Consider the following 27,150-nt stretch of genomic DNA (forward strand, 5'->3'; position numbering starts at 1 on the left):
TCGCAAGTAACTATGTATGGTATAATTGGCTAAGGCAAGTTACCAGGTCTTCCTGGTCGCAACTAACCCAACAACGGGGGAAGACAGGTCGCAAGTAACCTGGAAGGGAAATTTGACTAAGGCAAATTTCCTAGTTGTAAGTAACTTTACCAAGGGATCTAGGCCGCAAGTATCTTGTAAAAGAAAAATGATTAATGCAAATCACTAGGTCGCAAGTAATTGTGTTACAGAGGGAATAAAGTCGCAAGTAAGTCTGAGAGGCAAATTGGCTAAGGGAATTACTCTGATCGCAAGTAACCTTGTATACAGGTCGCAAATAACTACTTGGTTGATTTATTGTTAACTACAAATGCAGCAATTGAAATGGTTTGTGTGGATAAAATGATGTCACATGTCCCATAAAAATTGAAGTCTACAAAGCAGCAAATGAATTCATTTCATTTTGATCATCTTCTTCAGCTAACAGAAAGTGCTTTACGGGAGCTCCATTAAAGACTTCATTTATTAAACTTGTAAATACAAAGTTGTGTTGTTGAATTTATTGTAACTAATCAATTCATTGTAGCTAATCAATTCATTGATTAGATTGTAGTAACCTCAAGGATTATATTAATAAAACAATATATTACTCGAATTGTTTTGTGTCTATTTTGATTCCGTACTTATAACGAAGAACTTGTAACGAATCGAAAAAGATTGTAGGTATCGTATTCAACCCCCCCCTACGATACTTTGGGACTAACATTCTCAATATTCCCTGATGTGTGATTTGTCAAAATCTGACTTAGAACAATTTTCCTAAAATAATATTATTCAACTCCAAACTTCTATATTTCTCTCTAAGGCATGATCATGATTGATATTTTTTCAGAATTTATTCCTTAGCTTGATGGTTGTTCATAGAAAAATTCCACAATCTAATCTACTTAGCATTTTTACAGATTTAAGAAATAAAATTACAGAGTACAATAAAAACTTACTCTTAGAGTTGTCAAAATGACTTAGTATACAAGCATGTCTTGCACAATTATTACCCTTATATTTCTTATTTGTTAAAGCTACGGCAAGTATAGTAGTTTATAAAAATTTATTTTGAATGTGAATGTTTTGAATTATAAATTTTTATATAGGTTTAAATAAATAATTTTATTTTATTTTCTTAAATAGTTTAAATCACATTGCATGTATCTTTTGCAATGTATTTTGCATTGTTTAAGATTTATGTCGTATACTTGTGATTTAAAAATTTAAATCGACCAAATCGCTTTTGGATTTTAATTTATGATTCGAGTTTAAAAGACTCCAAACCCCACTGCGAAAACTTTCGAATAGAAAAAGAAAATGCAATTATTATGCATGAATACGTGACAGCATTATTCAAGTGATGCACATTCAGAGAACAAAAGGTAATTAATTGTGTAGTACAGTAGTAAATGGTATTTGTCCCGTTCAATTTTATACATTACATTACTTTTTGATATGTTTAAAGTGTAATTTCATAAAAATTTTTTAAAATATTATTTTTCTAAATAAAAAAACATTATAAAATTATAATTTATATAAATTTCGAAATAGGGTAAATAGTGTAATAGAAAAAAACTGCTTTTTGGTGAAGAGAGGAACCTGATGCCTCTTTTGATGTGTGAGCGGGTGGCTGCTCTTGCTTCTCTCTCTCTCTCTTCATTTCTTCACCCAGCTAATAAGGTTTATATCAACAGCCATTAAGTGTATGTGCTTTTTTCCTCGTCAAGTTTTGCTTATTTTTCTTCCCCATCTATGCTACCCCTCAGACTTCCTTTTATTTTGGTTTCTTGAGTTTGAAAGTGTTTGATCTTGGTCTAGAAATTTATGCTTCTTTCGTCCTTGTTCTTGTGGATCTTCTAACATCTAGCTTAAATACTTAAAAAGATTGAATCTTTGGTGAGTGATTTTCTTTCAACTTGAGTCTTGATCATATACTTGATGGTCTTCTTCTTTCTGGATTTGTTGTACTTTTCACTAGAAAAATTAAATATCTTTCTTTTTTTATCTAAGTTTTCTTCATAAGATGCCCTTTCAACTATGTAAATCCATCTTAAATTCACTGATCAATACCTTGTTTTTACTATTCCGTGTGTTAGTGAAATTCATACATAGTAAATATACATACGCAGATTCTTTTTTCCCCCCATTTTTTATGATTTTTGTTTGTTGAAAAATTTTCATCAACAGTACTTCATCTATTAGTTTCCCTAGATTTGGTTTATGAAGCATGGAAATGCTTGGTAAAGTTTTGGATCTTGTGGAGTTTGATTTGTTTCACCTTCTTGTTTTTTGGGGGTCACCCACATAAAATAACACTCCAACAAGTTTGAAACACAATCTTATCCTTGCTTGAAGCTTTTATTCTTTGCCAAATATTTTCTTTTCTTGTTTAATCAGCCTCTCTTAACATCTTGATGATGATGATTCAGTTATTACCACAAGTCTAAACTTCCGCTTTACTAAATATTATCAATACTTCTTGGCACATAAAATAACAAACTTATGTGTCTACAAATTTTAGTAACTAGATCTCATACATGTTTTAATTTCTTACAGGTTGCTAAAGAACAAGAAAAGTAAAGAAAGTCATCATCTTGAAAATTATCTAAGGTGGGGTTGGGCCTTGTGGGTGAGTTTTAGATCTTGCTTTGGCTACTGTTATGCTGAAGGGTGAGTATAATAGTAAGATATTTAGGGTGAGTAGTAGTACTAGTAGCTGTGGAGATAATAATAAAAGGAAGAGTTCTTGTGACTGTTGGCAACAAGACAGTTTCACAAGAAAGAAGAAGCTTATCAGCAGATGTTATCCATTGAAAACCCTCCATTAGATCCCCATCAAAACTCTACTAATGATGATGATGATGTTGACAGGATCAATGCTTCTTCTCAGATACAAGAAGTAGTAGATCTGTGTAAGCCTGACTTCGATTCTTATCACAACAACACTACTATTCACCCACCTCCCAGATTTTCCATAAGGTAATTTTTTTAACAGATTCTTGAAATAATTTACTGTTTTTCATTTCATCTTTCAAGTTTTTCGTCGTGGGCATGCTTTATTGTCTTAAGAGATCTTGTTTGGTCAGATCTGTTGCTGACTTTCAGATTTACTGCATCACTACTGTTACTTCTTCCTTAATTCACTTATTTGATGTATTTAGTCAAAATTGGACTTTTCATGGTCTAGCTTGGGCGTGATTTCATGTTACTTTGTATTGTATGTGTGTGAGATGTAAAATGAAACTGCTTAAATTAATGGTTTGTTGATTTGAACTCCATCTACTGTTGTAAATTTTATACGTTGGGATACTTTAGTTATTCCATTTTTTTGGACCTCTGTTGTACTTTTTCAAGAATCCTATATATTTTTTTACCATGGTCCATATGTTCCTATTATTGTTGTTTGCATACAATAATGGACATATCCTAATCTTAACATCACTTCAGTTGAGTATTTGCTTTATTTAGTTTAAGGCAAAGCAAGTTTATGTGTTTTGAGTTTAATGTGTACTTCCTGATCTTAATATCTTGTATTTGTATTTTGTTTCTCCTGCAGAGATTATGTTTGTAGTGCCCGGAGCAAGAATATTGCGACCAACTGGCCATTTTCAGAGAAGAACTTGCAACTATGTCAGAAGCATGGTGTGACAGATTTGTTGCCACCTTTTCAGTCTCTTGATTCAGTGAGAGAGCAGTCTGTGAAGGGATGGGCTGTTAATCATAATTTTCTAGATCAAGAAGATCTAAGCAACCCCGACGAGAAGACTACAAGGTAAAGTCATCAATACGAATCCGTCTTCTTTAATGGTGCTATAGTTGTAATCAGAAGCTAAATTTGGATAGTTTGCATCTTACTTCCAGTGTGTCAGGTCAGGGAGAGGGAGAAAATCCATCTGAAGTTGAACAATCTCACTCTAAAAAAGATACACAAGCTGCATTCTTGTTAGACTCCTCGCCTAAACAAGTCGCCGGTGCAATTCTTCCAGAAACTCGCATGACTGATTTTAAAATTCAACGAGAACCTTCAGTTAAGAAGTCAAAAGTAATTTTAAAGTTGGGTACTTCAGCTAATACTAGCACAAAAGAAGGCACAACTAACAGCTTCATGGTTTCGGAAATAATGGGTTCTAAGGTATGCCCAATTTGTAAAACTTTCTTATCATCTTCTAACACCACCTTAAATGCACACATCGACCAGTGTCTTTCTGGAGAATCGACTATGAAGTGGTCGGCAGATCCCAGGGTGATTAAACATAGAATAAAACCAAGGAAGATGAGATCGATGGTGGATATCTATACAACCGCTGAACATTGCACGCTGGAAGATCTTGATAGAAGAAATGGAACAAACTGGGCAATGATTCCCACTCCATTTGAACAATCAGGTGAACTGTGTGTTAAAGAGAGGGTGGAAAAAATGTCGTCTGGTGGTATAGAGGATACTGGTCATGAAGAAGGTGAAGTCTACATTGATGCCAATGGTAAAAAAGTTAGGATATTATCAAAGTTCAGCGAGGCAGCTCCTGTAGACTGGATTACTAGAGCTCAAAAAGGCGACAAGGGAAGCAAACTTCTTATAGACAAGAAGCAGAAAAAGCCTTATGTGCTGAAGCATCAAAAGTTCCTAAAACGTTCTCATCATGGCAAGCCATGCTCTTCGAAGCCAAATACTACTCTTGAGGTAGATTATGCTTTGACAGCTTGTTTTAACAATGATTTTCACTATTTATGTTATCTTTGTGTGTCGTTCCTCTATCTACATGCAGATTTAGTCCTGGGCCATTTTTTAAATAATTTTAATAATTATAAAGAGCTGGTCACTAGGTCTTATGCTACCAGTTGCATACTTTTCTTATTTGCTTTATTACCTCAGTTATAAGTTCAGGAAACTAACTGATGTTATTGCTTTAAATCTATACTATAATTAAAACGGAAGTCCCTTGTACTGTATTTTGTTTCTTGAAATAACCTTTATTCTTCTAACCATTGTTAATTTACAGGCTCGTGGTGGTTCCAGTAGAAATATCGCTGTGGACCAACCTAGTGAAAAAGAGGTCAAACTGGGAGAGTGTTCAAAAGGTCAAGAGCCTATTAAACTTGATGATTCGGGAATCATAAGGCAATGGGTAGGATCTAAGCGAACAGGTCTTAAGAAGATCCCTCGTCAAGATAATCACCAGCATTCTGGACATAATCTGAAAGACTTGGTAGATGAGAGGGACCGGTCGTCTTTTTCTAACTCATATGCAGGCAGCAACTGTATTCTGAATAGACAACAGTCATTTAAAGATTTCGTTTCTCCTAAATGCAGCAAAAGGATGGAAAGTTCATCAAATGAACCTCACATTGGTTTATGTAGGGAGCAACCACCACTTAAGAGAAAAAGAGAGGAGTCCTTTCTAAGTTGTGAAGGGCCAGGTTTCGGAAAGCGATCTGCGATATTACAAAAGCATAAAAATTTAAGAAATGAAGGCACCACCTTACGTGATAGTTGCAATAGTATTCTAAATCGTTCAGCACCTGGATCGTCATCTCTGAACAAAAAAGCAGTTGAGATCAATACAACTCCAACCAGAACCTCGGATTCCTTCGTTTTTGTCTCAAAATCATCATGTAGACATAAGGCGTTCTCATCAAAAGCAACGAAGTTCACTTCTACAAGGAGAAGACATCTATTGACAAACCAAGGAACTGTGACAAAATTCGGATCTGATTTCAAGAGAAAAAGTTCAGCTCCTACAAGATTCCAGGTCAATAGAAAATTGGAAAGGAATTCTAATTTTGTAAGGACGATATCTCTTAATAATGATGATCATCCGGACTTTACAGATAAACAATCTAAAGTATCAAATTTCACCGCTAAGATGTCTAATTGCCAAACAAGAGTTTTGAGAATAAGAAAGCATAGTGGTGCTGATAAGATCTCCAGAAAGGAGGAAGCTCTTGATTGTTCAAAGAATTCACCATCTGAACCTCCTTATCATGATCATGTTGTGGATGAAACAAATAAATTTTCTCCTGTAGATTATTGCCGGTCTTTAGACAATTCAGAAGATTCAGTTGATGGTGAAAAATCTAACAGCGAAGACACTCTAGCTATTGGTAACCATGTTACAATTGGTGAAACCTTTAAAGAAGGCATTGGGGGAAGTTTCAAAAGTTCAAGCAACTCTTTAGACCCTGAGTTTGACGAGCTTCCTAGCTCTTTTGGAGAAAACAAGTCTGAACATTATGCGGAGGTAAATCAGAGGCATTCGCGTGGACATCCAGTCAGTCCAACTGAACCAAGTGATAATGGTAAACAAGAGTTGTTTTCTACGGATAGATTCGGCCATGTTATGGTTGGGGAAGACATTCATATGGAAGCACAATTAGATTCTGAAGATAAGCAAGTTAATTACTTCTTTGAGGTTGACTCTATACCTATTCCAGGACCGCCTGGTTCCTTTTTGCCAAGTCCAAGGCATATGGGGTCCGATGATCTACAAGGGAGCTCGTCATTGACCACTTGCAGAATTCAATTTACAGAAGATCAACATGATCATGTCGAGAGGGATAAGTCTGATTCTCCTACTTCTGCAAGTTCTGATATATCTAATCCTGCATCAGCAATATCTGAATCAAAATCACCAAAAAGCTTCTCTATTGAACCGCTTGCTGTTCACAATAAGATTATAGAAGGCTGTGCAGATGCTAGCCCGGTTCTACAAGCAGCAAATGTTGGAGCTGACCTTCCTAACAAACCCATACTAAGAATCAACGAAGATTTTCCTAAAGAAACACCTGTTAGCTCAAAATCTGAACAGTTGTGCTGTTGCTCTCGAAAGGAGGGAGTTCAAGGTGTTCCATTGAATTTTCAGGAGTCACAGCTGCAAAGGCGGAGGATAATCTCATCACTTCCGTTTCTTGAAAAACACGTGGGGAATGATTACTATGAAAGGCTTGGCAATATGAATTCGAGATCTGAAATGTTCTCTCTCAGCAACCACCCCACTTCAGGATCTGGAACGTTGATTCATCCTTTAAGGGAATCAGTCTCAGAACATATTGATACGAACTTTTTTGCTGAGCATGAATTTAAATTTTCAAGTCATCAGAGGGATCATGATTCAGCTAGTCCATCTGCTTCAACTCCTGTTCTTAGGCTAATGGGGAAGAACTTGATGGTGCTCAATAAAGATGAAGATGTATATTTGCAACATAGGCAGAACCATTCGAATTCCATGGATCCCCAGCCACATTTGGAGTCCAGTACGTTCACTGAATTTTTTCCTGGTGGTGTTGGTAGCAAGGACTACCATTCATATCATCAGGTAAATGCTGAAGATCCTGTTGCATTTAGCCCGGATCAAAGACAAGATGCAATTGGGAAACAACTTGATGCCGATTTTTTATATAAGCGTGAAAGTCGTATAGATGTCAAAACACCGTCAACAGCATTTAATGCATCTGGACTGAATCTGCGCAACACTGCAGCTGATGCTTGCAAGACTCCAATGGAACAGCACGAGTACAAAGGTGGAAGTTGCATGTTAAGTGTACAACCAAGACCCAAGAAAGGACCGAACTATTTGCCGACACATGGTTTGGGGAACAAATTTGCAACGCTTGGGGCCAAACGCTGGGATTTGGGTTCAACCTCTAGTAGGGATATTATAATTATTGATGATGCTACTGATATTAAAGCTGATTCTGCAATTGGTATGATGTGCAATGAGGGCATGAGGAAAACTCCGGTATCTCTATACGGGAATTCAGTTCTAGGGGCATCTGATCTCAGCACAAGGTTTGCAAATCCAATTTGTAGTAATGCGTTGGAAGGTGCAGGTTTCATGTATGGTAGGCAACCCATACTCCAAAATACGAGTTTTCAGTTGCCGAATCGGGATGGAACTACCGCAACTCCAGTGAAGTGGAATTGTAATCCAGAAGGTGTGAGCTTACTGAGTCCAAGTACTTTAGGCGCTCTCTCATCGTCTCCTGGTCACCCCAGACCTAAATTTTACGTCTATCCCAGCTTTTCATGAACCTTATATAAGCTAATTATTATTTATACAAGATAGTTTTCTATTGGAATGTGCATGAGCTGTTAAATCAGGTGGTCGGTCACTGATAGCAGCTTTCATACTAAATATAAATAAATCCAGTGAATAAGGAAACAGTTATTTGGTTGAGAAAGCCAACTGCAAAAGGCCCAGCAGATGAGTTGTTCTTGTTCTGTTATTTAAAGTGATGATTATGATGCGACGATAACAATTTTCTGAGGCTTTTATATGTAAGGAAAAACATTAAAAGATTCCTGCAGACTGTTGTATAAGCAAATTGTAAAATATAATAACTTAATTATCTCCTCATTACGGAACATTTCTCTTTGATACCTCAAATATTTGATGTGATTTTATGGTTAAATTGAAGGTATTAATATGTTGAAATCCAAATTCGATTTTTTTTGTTGGTGCGTATGATAACTCCTATTAGCCTCATGTATAAAGATGATCTCGCGATTGACGGTGCCTGGCTAATGATACACGTGATGCGTTTAACCAAGGAAAATGAGGCAACATGTTGATGATGATCTCTAGGGCTAATGTAAGCAGCAGCAGATAAATACTAATTTGAAGGTGATTGAAGTATGGTTTAGTGAACGTGCATGCATGAACGGACACTAGTGTAGATAACAATGCAGCACAACAAGAACGACGAACATACACATGTATATTAATGTTTTGAATCCCGACAACCTATGATTGTAACCATCTGTGGTCAAAAAATTAATTTCAGCTAATAGGTTTAACACTTGAAACTAATGCAAACATAGGGGTAACGTTAAGCTATCTGCACTTCATTTTTTAATTTTAGAATTTTTGTTATTCTAATAGATGATTTGACTACAACGGCTTGTTGTGGACAAACCCCCTAACCCTTTTACCCATTGGTGTGTTCATTTGTGTTACAGTACTACTTCACAGATGATATGATGATCCTCAGTTAAGCAAGACACGCAACAGATAGATAGATGATCAGTGAACCATCTCTCTTTAAAAGTTCAGTACACTGGACCTAGATGGCTCCATGCACTTGTGCCTTGTTTCAAGGCTCATGCATTACTGATCATTTGCAGGGAAAGTACACAACTGCACCATGTAGGCTTCAAATTTCAAACTATTACAGTATATTGTATGCATGCATGAACATTGATCAACTTGCATATTTTAGTCACACAGCCACAGGCCCACAGGGTAATAATATTGCATGTACCATGTATATAATATACACATCCACTTCTATCTTTGGTCGTAAAAGTCGCATGAATTCTGAAGTGAGTCGTACCTCGCAGGCGGACCTACGTGGTTTTGTGGCACCCACTACCTAGATTCCGATTTTTAAGATAATTAATTATATGCCCCGTTTGGATACATGAATTTCATTTCAAATACTGAATTTGATCAAATCTGCTGTTTGGCAAATACCAAGAATTTGGAATTGGATTTTGTTCAAATACAACCCAATTACACAACAAGTTAAAAAAATTGAATTTGAAATACTTGCAAAATACATGTCATTTCGAATAAAAAAAATTTACTGAAATTTCTTTTAAGATTTTTTTTTGCAGATAAATTTCCGAGAATTTTTTTCTGAAAACTTTTCTCGAGAAACTTTTCTCCGAAAATTATTTCTCGAGAATTTTTTTATAAACTTTTATCCGGGAAATTTTTCTCGAGAATTATTTCTCGGGTATTTTTTCCCGAGAATTTTTTTCTCTGGAATTTTTTCCCGAGAACTTTTTCTCGGGAATTTTTTCCGGAGAATTTTTCTCGGAAATTTTTTGCCGATAACTTTTTTTCGGAAATTTTTTCCCCAGAATTTTCTCGGAAATTTTTTCTGGAGAATATTTTCTCGGGAATTTTTTTGAGAGACTTTTCTCGGAAAATTTTCCCGATAATATTTCTCGGTATTGTTTTTTCGGGAATTGTTTCCCTATAATTTTTTCTCAGGAATTTCTTCCCGAGAATTTTTTCCCGAAATTTTTTTGAGAATCTTTTCTCGGAAAATTTTCCCGAGAAATTCTAGGAATTTTTTCGAGAAACTTTTCTCGGAAAATTTTCCCGAAAATATTTCTCGGCAATTTTTTCCCGAACAACTTGTTTCGCGAAATTTTCTCGAGAACTTTTTCCCGAGAAACATATCTCGGAAATATTTTTCCCGAAAATCAATTCTCGAGATTTTTTTTTAGTAATTTTTTTCTCGAAAACTTCGGAAAAATTTTTTCCAAAAAAATTTTCCTGATGAAAATGTTTATTCGGAAAATTTTCTAGAACGAAAAAAAATCTAGGAATTGTTTAACGGGAACCTTTTCATCAAGAAGTTTTTTCGAAATTTTCTTTTGGGGATTCTATTTCGGAAATTTATCTTGAAATAAATAAAATAAAATAAATATTTCAATTTTACAAGTAAATAATAATAAAAATATTTCAAGTTTTAAGAAAAAATTTAAAACAAAATTTTGAAATTCAATTTCTTGAATTTCAATTTCTTAAATATCCAAACAAAAGATTTGGAATTGAAATCCTAGATTTCAAATTCTAGAATTGAAAACATATTGTTTCCCGCATGTTATTCATACTATGAGACGTATGAATTAGAAGCACAAGAACAAGGCCAGAAATCGTTAACTTAAAAACATATTGTTTCCCATACTAAAGGTAAGTAGTTTTGTTGCTCTTATCCTAAGAGTCTATGGTTTGTCCGTGCTTAGTTTTTATTGATATCATTTGTTAGGGGGAGGATGAGGCAAAAGCAGAAAGAGCACTTCTAACATTATGTGATCTTCACGGACGGAAGGTGTGGTTCGATGATAGAACAGCTAATGCTATATGCTCAGACAGCTTTCACACATCACCAAAGTGAGGACCATTTTTGACGATTATATATATAAATCTTATTTCAAGCATTGTATTCAGGCATTTATGAACTTATATTTTTGATTTTTCAGAATCATGATTGCTGCTTTGTCATTTCTACTTAACTACGAGAATATTAAGGATGATGATGGTGACGATTCAAGCAGTGAAGATGAATCTACCCCATAACATCAAGTTGTCCTCAGTAAAGAAGCTGTGTATAAGGTGACCTTTTAATCCTTCATAGTTAGATTCTTATGGCTTATACCCTAATGATTCCTTTAAATGGTTTATATCTGAATGATTCTTGCTATCTTCAATCTATTTACTAGGTTATAAATCCAATATTTTTTAAACCATAATGTATTTGATAAGTGTTGTTGGACATAGCAAGTTTGCTTTCTTATATCAGTATTTTAAATAGTTTTCTGATTTTAAATTTGAAAACATTTAGGCAAATAAGACGGGAACAACATCAAGCAAAAAGAAAAAGAAAGCTAAATTGCAGCGTGTCATTCGTAGCATGAAAAAGCAGCAGCGCCAGTCTTCGGAAAAGACAACTAGCTTGAGTTCATATTCACCTTTTAACCATTTAAATGATGCTCAGGCAAATAATATTAACCTGATGTTTGGAGATTACTGATGGTCAGGCTGTTTAGAAGAGTGATATAACTGTTCATACTTATATTTTCTCTACAGGGATATAAGAGTGATAATATTAACCATAATGTATTGTCATAGTAAGAATATTAAATAAAAGTCCGTTCAACATCAAACACCACTAAAACTTACAAAAAGTCTGGGAAGTATGACGAGAACATACAGTAGATACCTCCTTCAAAATTAGGCAGCTATTCTATAGCATTATTTCGTACTTAATTTCCTAGATCTTAAGTAAGCTCTATTAGTTATGGTGAAAACATTTCTCAGTATTAAATATAGAAAATATGCCACTAAAGATTTAAATTGATCTTAATATTTCATACGTTCTGGCTCACGTCACTATTTTCCGACTATATTTTTTTACCTCTTCTACTTAATATTTTCTTTGGTTTAAATTATATTTTAATTAACAAACAATGGGGTACATAATATTTGGGACTTTTGCAGTTGTCTAAAGCCTGGCCACACTAAACGGAGGTCCTGGACATTAGGATAGACGCTGAAGCAGGAGATTGAAGTGATGACCTTTTGTCCACTTTGTAAAGATATTTATTTACGAATCATCCATATCTATTGTTATATATGTCTAAAGTATATCATCCATATCCAAGTTTTCTACTGTGTACTCTGTATTTGATCTCTTAGTTTCAGTTTTATCTCTTTAGGGTTTCAATAGCTGTGTGTGCTTTCCTTTTCTTCTGCATGTATTTGAATAATTATAGCACTTAGATAGCAAATTTTGGAGCTACCCTTTCATACTCCTTACCTTTTTTTGATGATGCAGAATTTGTATATTCCAAATCTAAGGAAAGTGGTGGTCACAGGACTACCTCCTATTGGATGTGCTCCTTACTAATTCCGCCAGTATCGTAGTACAACAAATACGCATTTGCCATTCGTTCCTTGCAATGTTACGAAAGAGTCAAATATATTTTGTTTATTGTATGTCGCAATTATGTAACTCCATCAATTTAACTCTTTTGCATTTCTTTTGCGTCTTTTTAAAAACAAGAACAATACGCTTCCAAACTTCTGAATTTGGAGAAACGATTATATGTAATCAGTAGATTGTCCTCTTAATATATTAAAAAATGATGGACCCGCGAAGCGGGCATGCATGCTATATATATTAACATTCAATCAAAACACCAATGAATATATAACCTAGAAAGTTAAGGTTTTATTATTATTAAGATTTAGACATTTGAATATTGTTGGCCTAAATTTATGTTGCACTTTTGAATTTAATAAATTGCAAAACAGTAATACATTATTGCTGGCCAATTTGTACCTGAATCACTCCAACTTTAGGCCGATCAACCACTATGGGAGATGGCATAAAGGGGAACAGGACAATGGCACATTATTCGTAACATTTGGACCAAAATCGAGCTAATTAATTTTTCTACTAATTATGGAAAGTGTAATCACCCTAAACTGTTATGTTTGACAAGTGTAACCATGTATACGTATAATAATAATATAGCAGTATGTGTAATTGCACAAATAATTGTAAAATTTATTATATCTCCGGCAATTAGGTCACACCTTTATATTTTACCAAAATAACTTATGATTATGCTGAAAAATTTTATTACGTAATGTCTAGGATTCGGATTTTAGGCATTTGGTCCTACAACTAACTTGACAAACCCACCCATTTTATTTCACACTTATGAAGATCTTAATTAAAATCAAATGTAACCATACAAATTGTTATGGCTGTAATATATTGTAATATATGGATAAACAAAATTGTCTCTTCTTTCATAATGATGTCAATATTTTGTCAATTTTTAAATATAGTGTTATATAATATACATGTTCCTTCCTCCAATTTGAACATATTTTTTTCTCAATAAATTGATTAACTTTGCTCGCTTTAATAACTTTGACTAAAATAAATAAATGTCAAATACACTTATATTACATCCTACGTTTAAGGTACATTCAAATTCGAACCAAATTTATAAAACTAAATTTCAGAATCGAAATATAAATTTAAAAAAAAAATAAAATAATGCCAAAAAAATTATTCTTCTTCTTAAAATTACAATTTAATGTTACAAATTAACATGAGAAACAATATTGGCACAAACCCATATAAAAATGAAAAAGTAAGAGTACTCATTTCTTAGTTGTAGTCAGACCTTACTATTTCATTTCAATCTCCCAAAATATTTGATTAACTAAATTATGTATACAAGTACATGTAATAAAGAATATATATATATATATATACAGTAGCTTCAACTTTGCAATGTAAGACAACAGTTTTGACAGAAGTAGAAGGAAGCTGAAGTACAAGTTACAGAAGAGGAGTTGTATCGTCAACTGTATCTGTCAGGACATCAGACTTACTCCTTTTGAGTGGCTCGATGTTGCACATTACTAATTGCCTACTAAGATGATCTATATTTAGGAGTAGTAGTACGTTTAAGTCAAGTAATAGTTCTGCCAGAGTACAGAACCTTGAGTATATTTACCTACCAATCAGCCTTACTAATTACGCTAGTCTGTTGGCCTTCCTCCTACTGATAGTTACTTATAGATGCCTCTAAACACTATTTTGCCATGTAGCCCTACTCTAAGTAATGTCTACTTTAAAGATAGGTAATGAAGCATTACCTTTTCATGGTAATACACGATAGAATTAGTTTTGAAATAAAATGAAAATGAATGACAACATTCAGAAACAAACCACATTCATAAAACATTAGTGCAAACCAATAAATATGTTTACATCTCAATCCGATCATCCAAAATAAAATGACATTGTTCATCAAAACATTAAAACTTAATTAAACAGAAACAAATATAAAACCAGCCACAATCTTACGTCTTCAGAACCACTCATTCATCTTCATGCGGATCTCGCCATGTTCAATCCTCATAAGCCTAATCTCCTTAAGCAGAAGTTGCTGCTGCGCCTTGAACCTATTGTTGAACTCTTCCTGATGTATGGTCATGTGCCCAGTGAACTGCATGTGGCTCTCCCCCAGCTCCTCTACCATCCTCGACACAGCCGCCAAGTTAACATTGAGATTATTCATGCTATTTTCCATATTCTCCGACCTGATGAAGCTCCGGTTCTCATATCTGGCACTTTCGCACTCATCGGAACTGCTACCACTGTTAGGAGACATTAAAAAAGGCCATATTATAGGAGTAAATTAAAAAAATTCAAATCTAAGTTCACCAATAATGTCATAACAGGAAATGGAATGATGGGAATGTCATAAGTCAATTGAAATAATAGGGAAAGAAATTATATGACAAGTATGAGAAATGAACCCAACCCTGGAAAACTACAGACTTTTACCCCCTAATTTAGCACTTACAACGCATGAATCAAAATTTTAATAAGAGGCCTAAGTTAATCTATATTTGACACAAGGTATGAACCATTAATGTACAGAAGTTGAGGCAAAAGTGAGGACAACAAATATGGGTGTGGACATCCTATTATACAACACATACAAGTGAGAAGATGACAAAGGGTGTAGAAGACATGCAAGTGAGTAAGAAGAAGACATGCATAATATGAAAATCATATAACAATAAGCAAACGCAAAATAATCATATAAAGGGAGTACAATTTCAGAGTAAAGGGAGTATTTACATAAGTATCTACATGCATGAGTTAAAAGAATCACCTGTTCTTTGAAGCGGAGGCCATTGCTGTGATTGATCAGAAGTTGAATAAGGCGGAAGAGAAATAGGAATATGAGTGAGAGGATATGATGAATGAACCGTTTCTAATCAGATGCAGTCTGCTTTAATAGAGGTATTGGGGGAGATGAATAGTCCAGGTGTATCACATGCAATGATCCGTCTGTTCGTTCACCAAGACACGATATCTAACAGGCGTGTCTCTTCAACGAATGGTTAGGTAGCAGATGAAAACGTTTCAACCAATCAGTATTAATTATAATAAATAATTATATACATAATAATAACTTTGATTTAAATACATAAATTGTGAGTTTAATTGAATAAAAAATAAAAATTCTGATTTTTACAAAAAACATAGATTACATTATTTTTAAATCACAAATGATGGCTCTAGTTATGTCAAAAAAAAGTATGTCAATCAATTGCATCTATCCAGAGATTAATATGCGATTAAAATTTTATATAGATTTTTTAAAATGAAACATTAATTGTACTTCATTACGTAAATATTGGATACAGAAAAGGGGAATTATTTCGACACTATAATCATGTAGTTTGGTTAATGTAATGTAAGTACATTATGTAAATTATGAAGACTTATTATAAAAGAATCACATAATTCATATAACAGTAAACAAAAGTGCTATTTAACAATTATCTTCAACTTAAAAATTTCAATTTTTTTTCCAAACCAATACATTGTTCAAGAACTACGTATAGTAATAAATAATTATTATTTGCACCTACGTTGTTCATTTGTTTTTTAACATTGCTAAAGAGTAATGAAAACCGAATATTAATATTGGAAATGTGTTCTTTAACAACCTATAGAAGTTAAAAATAGTTAATTTACAAATTACCTAATAAAAATAATCAAGCAACATACATAGTTTTTATATTACATTAATTATTGGTTTAAAATAAATGAACTTAAACCATACAACGAAAAAGAACTTACAAAGATATGTATTTATTCACTTAAATGAAACAGATTAAAAATGCATTATTTACTCGCATCTACATATTAACTCCTTACAAAAGGTTTTACAAATTTTATTATTCAAATTAATTTATATTAGGCACTAACAAAAAAATGTTGTAACAACAAATGCTACAATCGGTAATGACATCCGAATTTTAAGATTGGTATTTTGCTCTTAAGAAAGGTAGGGAAGTTAAACGTAGTAAATTTATAAATTACAATTTGCTTAACATGATGAGTTCATGATATTGTTATGTAATTTTAGGAAAATGGAGGTGAAAAACGTATCGATCACCTAATAAATTTTATCAAGCTACGTACATAGTATATCATTTACCTGAATCATTGGTTATGAATAAATAAACTTAAACTATACAACGTAAATTAAATTTGAACTATTTCTTATTTTAAAAAAAAGTTTAATTATAGAATATATCTCCTGCAAATGATATCTCCAATATTATTAAAGTAAAAGTTGAAGATATGGAACAATTCAGTTTACGTATTACTAAAATTGAAATAAAATAATTCAACACTTTCAATATGTAGACTTATATTAAATTTAGTTGAATTTGAAAATGTATTTAGTATTTGCAGATGCTAGCTGTGTTGTACTGGAATAAGTTGATAACATAATCTTCAATCTAACTGAGTACCTGTAACAGTATTACTGAAGTGCAAGTTGGAAAGATTAGAAAGGATTCTACTTCCAAATCTTTAACCACTGAACAACCAGATTATAACTTTCTTTCGTGTATAGAGTTAGACATTAACGTCAGTCACATCATACCAATGACTTACATACATGTTTGCTGACCATTAAGAATGTAGAATTATTCTGAACATAAAGAAGGTAGGTGAGGTCTTACTAAAGCTTGGGTAGAGAATGCACCCTCTCAGGTATGTATCTTTCACTCTTAAATTACATTCTGCATTCATATACTGCGAACCACATTATGACATTACCACATTATGTTTACCACTATTACTCTATAACTATTAAATGTACAGTTTCTATAGCTGAGTAACCGTCAACATTATGTTAAAATCTTCAACTGATTTCGATATCAGGTTCCACTACGGACCGAAAATAATAAAGAAGAGGGAGTAATCCGGCAAAAAAAAGAAATACAAAATCATCGGACTCAATCCTTTCTAAACGATTTTCACAAATATGTAATCCCATTCATTTAACCTTCTTTCGTTTCATGGACACCCTCATAAAAAATAACAATACGCATCCAAACTCCTAATTTTGGAAAAGTAGTTTTGTGTAATCATTTGATTGTCCTCTTAACTTATTAAAAAACCAACGCCACGCGAAGCGGGCATCAATGCTAGTCCTATATAAACCCAGTCCATGCTCTAGATTGTTTTGTAATAACAAACGATCAATATTTGGTCAGGGAACCTAATACTGATGTGTTGATGAGGGTGTTTCTAAAGTTGTTGTTTTGGGTTCTATGATGATGATCAGCGGCGCAGGTTGTCTACTTTTACATGTTTTTTAATACTAATTTATCAATTTTAATCATTTTTTGACAGAAACGGGGTCTTTAATCTAATCAAATATTGATACCATGGAGGACATGCCAACTTAATATTATCAAATTGGTGACTTTCAAGCCTGCTTATACCGGTCTTTTTTGTTTGTTTAGGTGGTAGTTTAAACTGATGGTGCATGTTTGGACAAAGCTTAAGACTATATTAAATGGAAGTTACCTACCTTACAAGTTACAAGGCTCCACAGGTGAGTCTCCAATTTTATGATTAATGTCTTCACCAAGAATACAGATCTTTAAAATTATTTATCGTAATTATATTTTTTATTTAATTTTACAGGATATTGGCTCTAAAGTGTATATAAAGATATTCAATACAATATTCTTTATATTCTTTATTTGTAGAGATTTGCATCTGTTTATTTTTTTAATATTTTATTATTTTTTGTCTAAATTATAATAATTTTTTTAATATTTTATTTTATGGGTGGACGGCTAAACCTAAATTTTATCTAAATTATAATTTTTTTATTAGTATTTTGTTTGGCGGGAGGGCGGATCAAATCAAATATTTTCTAAATTTAAATAATTTTTTCATTAGTATTGTATTTGACGGGAATTTTATCTAAATTTTAATGATTTTTTTGTTAGAATTGTGTTTGATGGGAGGACGGTTCAAATTAATTTTTAATAGTATTGTGTTTGACGAGACAGCGGATCAAACTAATTTTTATTTAAATTATAATATTAATTTATATTAAAATTTATCTAATTAATTTTTTTTATTACAACAGGAGTCGGTCTAACAAAACCTCATAATTAGTATGATTATTATCGACTTATGAACACGTGATATAAATTGGTATCATGAAGAAAAATGTATCCACTTTGTTATTGTTATGTTATGTATATTATAACATGTGTTGTCCTAACAAAGTGTGACACAAAATGGGCAATAATTATGAATTAATTTTTTAATTATAATTCATGCGTTTCTTAAATAATCTTCCTATTAATTTTTTTAAAATTTTTTAAATGTCGCAGCGCAGCGCGGCTTTATCGAGTAGTACTTATATAAAGTAGAAGACAGAGGCGTTTAGGTGACGCATCTCAAATTGTTTCATTCTATTTTTCTAATTTTCTCAATTTTTGAGTTAATAAATATCAAAAAATACAGTTATCTTATATTCTTCTAAAAATATTATCATTATTCGTAATATTCTGCTAATGTTTTTACAAGATCTTCCCTTGAATTTTTTGAAATCAACTTACTATTTTAATATTCTCCTAAAACTTATATTCTCCTAAATATATTATCATCATTCATAATATTCTCCTAAAATTTCTACAAGAGGACGGGTTTTTAGAGTTACCATTAAAATTTTTAAAATCAACTTATCATCTTAATATTCTATAAAACTTCTCCTTTCTCTTTCTCCAAAATTTTGTTTCTAATATAATTTCTCCTATTTCTCCTAAAATCAATATATTATATTATATCGATTTTTAACCTATGAAATCTCAATTTTTGTACTACATTATATTTTCCTGAAAATTTTCTTCAGTTTTTAACCTATAAAATATTACAAGGACAAATATCTATAAATATGCTTTCTCAATATTTTTTAAAACCATTATTTCATTATATAATGAGAAGACGAGTACAGTGAGGTGTCTCCTGTCATATCGTTTCAATCTATTATTGTAATTTTCTCAAATTTCTATATTGTTAAATAGAAAAAACATTACATTGATTATTAACTAATAAATAATATAATTTTATGATATTAGATTTGTGGATAATAAGAAAGCGGCTCATTAAATAAACATGTTTAACGAGATAATAATTTTTTAAACTTCATAATTTATTATGTTTATTGATTATTCATATTTGAGAATGATCAAGATTAGATGAAAAATAAAAAAATGAAAAAAAAACGGAACATTTTTTTAGAAGGCCGCTGTGAAGCGCGGCTTCATAAACTAGTATACTTATATAAAGGAGAAGACGAGGGGGTTTAGGTGTCGCATCTCATATTGTCTCATTCTATTTTTCTAATTTTCTCAATTTTTTGAATTAATAAATATCAAAAATTATAATTACCTTATATTCTCCTAAATATATTATCGCCGTGCGTAATATTCTCCTTAAGTTTTTACAAAATCTTTAATTAATATTTTTGAAATCAACTTACCATCATAATATTCTTCCAAAACTTCTACTTTACATTTAAATCAACTTACCAGAATGATATTCTCCTAAATTTATTTTTAATACTAATTCTCTTTTTTCTCTTTAAAACAACTTACTATATTTTATTTTTCTATATCAAAAATTACAGTTACCATATATTCTCCTAAAATTTTTACTAAATCTTTAATTAAAATTTTTGAAATCAACTCACCATCATACTATTCTCCTAAAATTTCTCCTTTCCATTCAAATCAACTTACCATCTTAATACTCTCATTAATTTTGTTTTAAATACCGTTTTTCCTCTTTCTCCTAATATCAACTTACTATATTACATTTTCCTTAAATATTTCATTTATTTTTTAGCCTATAAAATACTACAAAGGCAATTATTTACAAATAAGTTTTCTCATATTTTTTATGATCATTAGATCATTATATTATTCTATTCTCATGTAAAGGAGAAGACAAGGGCGGTGAGGTGGCGGCTCTCAAATTATTTCAGTTTATTTTTTGTAATTTTTAAAAAAGTTTATATTATTAAATAAAATAATATTACATTAATCATTGACTAATACATAATATAATTTTATGATAATTTTTGAATAATGAGAGAGAAGGTCATTGGAATAAAAATATTTAAAAAGAAAATTATTTTTCAAACTTTTTAATTTATTATATTTATTTAATATTTATAATTTTTAAATGATCAAAATTAGTTAAGAAATACAAAAAAAAAAAAATATTTTAGAAGGCCGCTGCGAAGCGCGACTCACTAACTTAGTAAGTATTACTTTTTTAAAAATATCAAATATGAAAACGCGTAACGAGTAGTTTTATTTTTAGAATAAAAGCATTTTCTCATTGTGTATGATTTCATACATTTAATATTTAATTATTATCATATTTTCAATTTATATATTTTATATTTCAAGAGCTGGTTGAAATATATATGCGGGTCCGCTATCGAGGTAGGGTGTTGGGGAAAATTGAAAATAGAAAGGACCCACCAGAGCGGCTTAAGATGCTCAGGAGTGTTTTCAACTTTTCTTTGAAATCTTTTATTACTGATCCCTCCGTCTCTAAAAACATTTTCTATTTGTGTTGGACACATTTGCCAATACACAATTTTGATTGTTAATATTTTTAATTTGATATTAGTATTAAATATAAAAACTTCATTGCATTAAAGTACTCATAAATACGAATCCAACAAGATCACTCATGACTATATTTGATTTTATAAATTAGACGTAAATTATTAGTCAATCGCTTAGAATGAATAGTGTAAAAAGTCAAAACAGGAAACGTAATATGGGACGGAGGGAGTACCATCTTTCTTATTTGTTTAATTCTTTACCCTGCGTATTATATTATCTTCGTCCTAAATTAGTTGTTTTATTTAACTTTTGTACATAATTTAAGGTGTTTTGATCGTATAGTTCCTGTAATTCTTTTTTAAATTTTCTTTTTATGAATAAAATTTTAAGATTTATTTTTTATATTATTTTTTTTATAAAAATAATCAAAAAAATATATAATCAAATTATCTTAAATTACGTAAAAATATTAAAGAAGATAACTAAATTGGAATACACGTCAGCCACCCGACTCTTTACTCGTTTGGATCTTCCAATTTTCAATCCAAACAAAACAAAAGACAGCTAGCTTCTTATGTGCTGTCTGCTGACGACCTTGATAGCCGTTACATGCCCCCAAAATTTTACCATAATCACTACAGTATTTTCAATAGAGGTTGTCTAACAAAATTGACAAATCATGACAAATTATTAAATATATTATTTTTTTAATTATCTCTGACATCCATGTCACTCTTGGCAACATTTATTAAAATTTTGTTCCAATAGTTAAACAACTTTAAAGATTGCCCACGTTGTCTCTCTATATTAATTTTATATTTAGTTCAATACAAAAGTGGGTTGAGTAATATACATTTTAGATCTTTTTTTATGAATTTTTGCTAATTTAGGAAGTTGCCAAAGGGTTACCAAATTTTGGCAACCTTCTCCCAACTCCAATAGGTAGGTAACCATGTATGTCATGCCACATAAGTTTGACAACCTCCTTGACAACCTCTATTGAAGATGCTCTTAGAACGAGGCTGTAAAATCCTTATCCATCCCCAAAAGTTAAGTTAAGATATTTATGAATCAGAACCGCAAACGAAATCGAGCCAAATCTTGCTCCTGTCAAGTTGAGTATATATTTATTTGAAATGATCCGAGTCAATTCAAGTTTAATAATCGAACACAAATTAATAAGATCAGTTCATTAATAAATAAACCAAATATGAGTTTGCTCATGAATGATTCGAGTAAACTTGAACTCGAACTAAGTTTAAAAATAGTCGAGTTTTTTACTAATAATTTGTATATATTTTTTGTTCGACCAACTCCTTTATTTATGTAATACACTAACATGGATATAAAATTAAGACATTTTATTCACTTGAAATGACTAATTTATTCATATATCTAAAATTTAGTTAAAAACATGTTGTTGGTTGAAATTAAACTCGAGTCTATACATTCAAAAAAAGATGTTTATACCACTGCAACATATTGTCACATATATTATTAATAATACATATAAAATGTGAGTGTAATAGATAATAAAACATTTTATTTTTCACTTCAACTATAATTAGTAGACAATTTGAATAGTTGATTTCAAAAAACAAAAAAAAAATATGTATCAATCTTCTTACATCCACTTGTTAGAGATTTTTATAAGGTCATCCTAATAAATAATATATATTAAAATTACTAACTTGTACTTGACCCGATTTTTGAAAAGTACTCAAGATTTGGTCCAGATTATCGCACGATCTAAGTAAATCTACGGGTTTTGTACTCAACCAACTTTTTTTTAACAAATTTCACTTTGTTAAAACAATTTGTACACATCAAAATTTAAACTATGTATATGAAACTTTTTTAATAATGGTGAATAGAAAATTTAAATTTAAATTTATGCTTCATACAAAATCAGATTTTTTTTACAATTTTATATAAAAAAGTAATTATGACGGTTAAAGTAACTTGGAAAATGTATTGATTTAAACGATTTTAACAATATTCTATTTACAAAAGAATGTAAATTGTATATTGATTCATATAATTGAAATTATATATATTTAAAAGTATTTGAGTGAAACATGATACTTCTTATAATTGTTTATTTGGTACAAAACAGTTTAATGTTATTATAGAATTCTTTCATCTTTGAATTTAAATATATGAAAAAAAATTTATGCACATACTAAAATATGCTTTCGTTCGATTACTATAAGTTAAAAATGAAAAATAATTATATTAATTACACAAATTATCGTACTATTTATTTCATAATAAGATTAAAATATTAGAAAGTTAAGTACTCAAATTTATGAAAATTTTATCAAATTTAAAAAAAAAAATGGCACGGAAAGCCCATATATATAATTATTGAATTCGTATATGAGAAAAGGTTGAAATCATCCACGAACCAAATAAGGAATGATTAAAATAACGATACATTAGTCTCTATACTATAAAACAATATGTGGTTTGACAAAACATTACCACAGACAATGACATATTTCAAAATATATGTCACATGCATAAATAGTAGATATGCCTATATTCGCTTAGTAAACATTGTCACAAAGAATTCAAAAATATTATACCGACACTTCATGAGAAATTTGAGATTAGGCCGAGACATCTTCTACTTCATATGAAATAAGTTTTCATCACCTTAAACTCGTATATATTGAAACTACGCAAATTATAATACACAATAACATATATTAACTCAAAGATTACGTATAATAAAAATATTTGTTATCACAACAATCGTCAAATCCTAAAAAATAAGGAGAATAAATGTAACACAATAAACCATCACTTAAATATCTAAATAATCATTAAGTCTAAACTAATTCCGTTGCTATTTTTGTACACTCTCAATAAATAATTAGGTATCATGTATATACTCTAATTTTTAACCGCCAAAAGCTGACATTTCAAAAATTATATACACCGCATTTCGATATTAATAGAAAACGGTATGTGCCTCACGCGGGCTATTGTACTAGTTAAAATATAATTTATAACTTTACAAGTCATATGGAGATCAAATACTAGTATATATCTTGTAATGGTTTACTCAAGCATTCATTTCTTCTTTTATCATTTGATATTTTAAGTCCAGTATTAAGAATATATACAATTTTAGTTTAAATTATCGAGTCATTCATAAATATTCTTTTATTGGGAGTCTTTCATAAATATGTTTATGTTATAATCTTAAACATGCTAATCTATATTCCTGATATAATTAAGTCACCCATTTTACCTTAAAATATGTATAAAAATATGTCTTTTCAATTTTAATGAACAAAATTTGTTTGTTTTTTAAAAATATTTAAGTGATTTGTAATATTTTATTATTTATGATACGTGTAAACTCTATCCGAGTCAAGTTGAGTTAGCGAAGTTCGAACCGATCTCGAACCGATTTCGAACCAAACGAGTCTAGTTTGAGCCTAACAAAAAAAATGTTCGGCTTGGCTCGTTTACTAACCCGAACAGATTTTCATGCTCAAGATCAGCTCATTTTAGAAAATAATCAAACCGAGTTCACTTAAACGAGTCGAATGAATTTTGTTCACGATTCTGTTCATTACAGCCATACAAGGGAATTAGCCTGTACACGATAAAAATGTATAAATTCTAGTTAATGTTGTATAAATATCATAAAATGAAATTAAAATTTATATAAAAACATTAATTTGTATAATAAAAATTATTTGAAAGTAATTAAGTGATAAAATTATGTAAAGTTAACTTAAACTTTTTTATAATTTAAGAATATTCCACGGACTTATAAACTTAGAAAAATGTGGTTTGAAAATGATAAAAAAAATATCCAAAAATATCATGTATAGTTAGATATCCTATATAAGCACAAAACTATTTTCCAATTACCATTTATTCTATTCTCATACGAATACACCTCTCTTGAATATAATATATTCCCTTATTAATATCATCATAAAAATATTTTGTAACATCAAGTCATCAACATCAAATCATTTTATAACAATTCTTGTATTAAACTTAATAACTTTAATATTATTTTAAAAATATTAGACAAATAAAAAAATTGTGTATATAATTAAAATTAAAATCGTAACACAATAGTCGCAGATCAGAATTATCATATCTTAAAACATGTGAGCAAAAGACTAATATACGTTATCAAAATAATATTATCAAAATCTTGATGTAATTGGTACAACAGAGAGTATACTATATAATGCACTATTTAAAGCTAGGATAAAGTCAAGATACAGACAACTCTTCATGCAACAACTGATCAATTACAACTTTTCCTAATAGTGCAACTTCATCTATTCCTGATACAGTTATCTCAGTTGCTGATCAAGCTAATCATGATTCACCTCCAGAAAAATATTTTAAGGTCTCCTATGAGAGAGTGAGGGAGTTAGCTCAACATGTTGGGCTTGATGCTGGAAAAAGAAAGGCTGACATCACAAAAGTCTTTCAAAGAAAGAAGACAAAACTCCAGTGTCCACTGAAGGAGCACAACCCATAAGGACCACTTCCTCAAAGTGGAAGTGCAGTTGTTGAGGCTCCAGCCACATAAGAACCACCCACTCAAAGTGAGGGTGGAGGCATTAATTTAGAAAGAACTATTCATGACAATGCTCAAGGGAGTTCTATTTCTGTGGAAGCTGAAGTTGCAGAACACGTTCCACAGAAAGAAGCTCATCAGGAGCACTTAGCAAAATTGGATGTTGTTATAGATGATCCTTTCTTTGAGGGAATCAAACAAGAACCTTCAATTCAAAGTGTTGAAACAACTTCTAAACTTCCAGTCACACAAGAACCATCAGTGCAAAGTACTGATGCAGACAAATCTTCAAATCCTGACACGGGGTCATTTCCTGACACAACAGCTTCTAACAAGTCAACTTCTGATGCTAATCCCGATGCTGTTATTCCTGACACTACATATCCTGATCAAGGTGTTGAGTTGGTTAGTGCAAGGGACAACATTTGAGCAATCTTAGTACCTCCTCTCACTGCTATTCCAATAAAAGCAACTCCAACATGTACATCTCTTTCTCACACTGCTACTTTATCTGCTAGTATGACTGTAAATAGCCCTTTATATAAGGATACTGTGACAGCCTCAACCCCGGGGTCAATGTAACGCCCTCCAGACCCTGGGTATAAGTCTGGGGTTACTAGCTAATCACCAAACCTGTACAATCTGATTTACAAATAATAAAGAAATGAATCTAAATCCCTTTATCACTAACCAAGATCTTTTTAGGTTGAAGTATGAAAACAAGAACCACTAACTACTTTATTACAAACCAAATTCAAAATCTTACAAACTCTTTTTATTACAAACCATTGTATAACCAGTTTTAAATAAATTTCAACTTTTATTCAACACACACTAACTATATACACTCCACATGTTCGGGTAACTCAAAGCTTTCTTCTTGGATTGGGATCAACACCTTGGGTATGAGAGGATCCCGAGGCTTGACCCGCTTCTTTACCACTCGAGTCCTGATGGGTTTCATATTCCTTCTTAACTGAAAACAATAAGGTGAATAACAACAAAAAGGGGTGAGCCAAAAATTGCTCAACAAGTCCACAAAATATAAACAGTGTTTAAGAAGTTTAATTGAATCGATAACCTGGGTATATCTGCAAAGATATAACCCCGCGAGAATAGAAAGAAGGCCATTACTAGCGAGTACAAATGAACCAAACTGGACACAAGTTTGTATCTATATCCTGCTGATCAGTTAGGATACAATGCAGATCTATATCTCCATATATATATCCAGTCGGGTACCCAGGCTCTACGGCCCATCTCAAGGCACCGGTCATGTTCTGGTCCTTAGGATTAAGTAAAACTTAATCCCCAAAATATCATTATCCAGTCCATAACATAGCAACCAGAACAATCAGTATGCTTTGATATATTCTAATCACCAGAATATATCAATATAAGTGAGTAAAAAATGAAATATAAATAAAGAATTCAAGGAAAAAGAGAAATCAAGAATTGAAATGAAATATGAACAAGAATCAAAAGAGTACAAGCGTGATAAGAAACTGAAGAAATGTCACTATTTTAAAATTAGAATAGGGGAAAAAC

General features: G+C 31.4%; 1 protein-coding gene and 1 long non-coding RNA gene across 4 annotated transcripts; both read left to right on the forward strand.

Annotated features, from left to right (window-relative positions):
* Positions 1-1,594: 1,594 nt before the first annotated feature.
* On the forward strand, positions 1,595-8,207 carry LOC141713343 (uncharacterized). 3 transcript variants are annotated; one of them, XM_074516707.1, is made up of 5 exons: positions 1,595-1,727; positions 2,581-3,003; positions 3,581-3,796; positions 3,886-4,705; positions 5,025-8,207. In XM_074516707.1, the coding sequence occupies exons 2-5, from the start codon at positions 2,825-2,827 to the stop codon at positions 8,049-8,051; spliced, it is 4,242 nt and encodes a 1,413-aa protein (XP_074372808.1). In that variant the 5' UTR covers positions 1,595-1,727; positions 2,581-2,824; the 3' UTR covers positions 8,052-8,207. The 3 variants fall into 3 exon arrangements, with proteins under 3 accessions (XP_074372808.1, XP_074372809.1, XP_074372810.1); XM_074516708.1 differs by having other exon boundaries at positions 1,635-1,920; XM_074516709.1 differs by having other exon boundaries at positions 1,643-1,704.
* Positions 8,208-10,805: 2,598 nt separating this feature from the next.
* LOC141711909 (uncharacterized) lies at positions 10,806-11,467 on the forward strand. The gene is made up of 3 exons (XR_012571481.1): positions 10,806-10,928; positions 11,018-11,150; positions 11,380-11,467. It is a non-coding gene; the product is annotated as an uncharacterized LOC141711909 (long non-coding RNA).
* Positions 11,468-27,150: the final 15,683 nt, after the last annotated feature.

This window comes from Apium graveolens, chromosome 3 (assembly GCF_009905375.1).
Source record: "Apium graveolens cultivar Ventura chromosome 3, ASM990537v1, whole genome shotgun sequence".
NCBI lineage: Eukaryota > Viridiplantae > Streptophyta > Magnoliopsida > Apiales > Apiaceae > Apium > Apium graveolens.

What these genes read in the sequence shown, in the direction of transcription:
- LOC141713343 (XM_074516707.1), top strand. Translation starts at nt 2,825, where the DNA reads ATGTTATCCATTGAAAACCCTCCATTAGATCCCCATCAAAACTCTACT. An exon ending in CCTCCCAGATTTTCCATAAG is followed by an intron (nt 3,004 to 3,580) that starts GTAATTTTTTTA and finishes TTTCTCCTGCAG; the next exon opens with AGATTATGTTTGTAGTGCCC. An exon ending in AGCCAAATACTACTCTTGAG is followed by an intron (nt 4,706 to 5,024) that starts GTAGATTATGCT and finishes GTTAATTTACAG; the next exon opens with GCTCGTGGTGGTTCCAGTAG.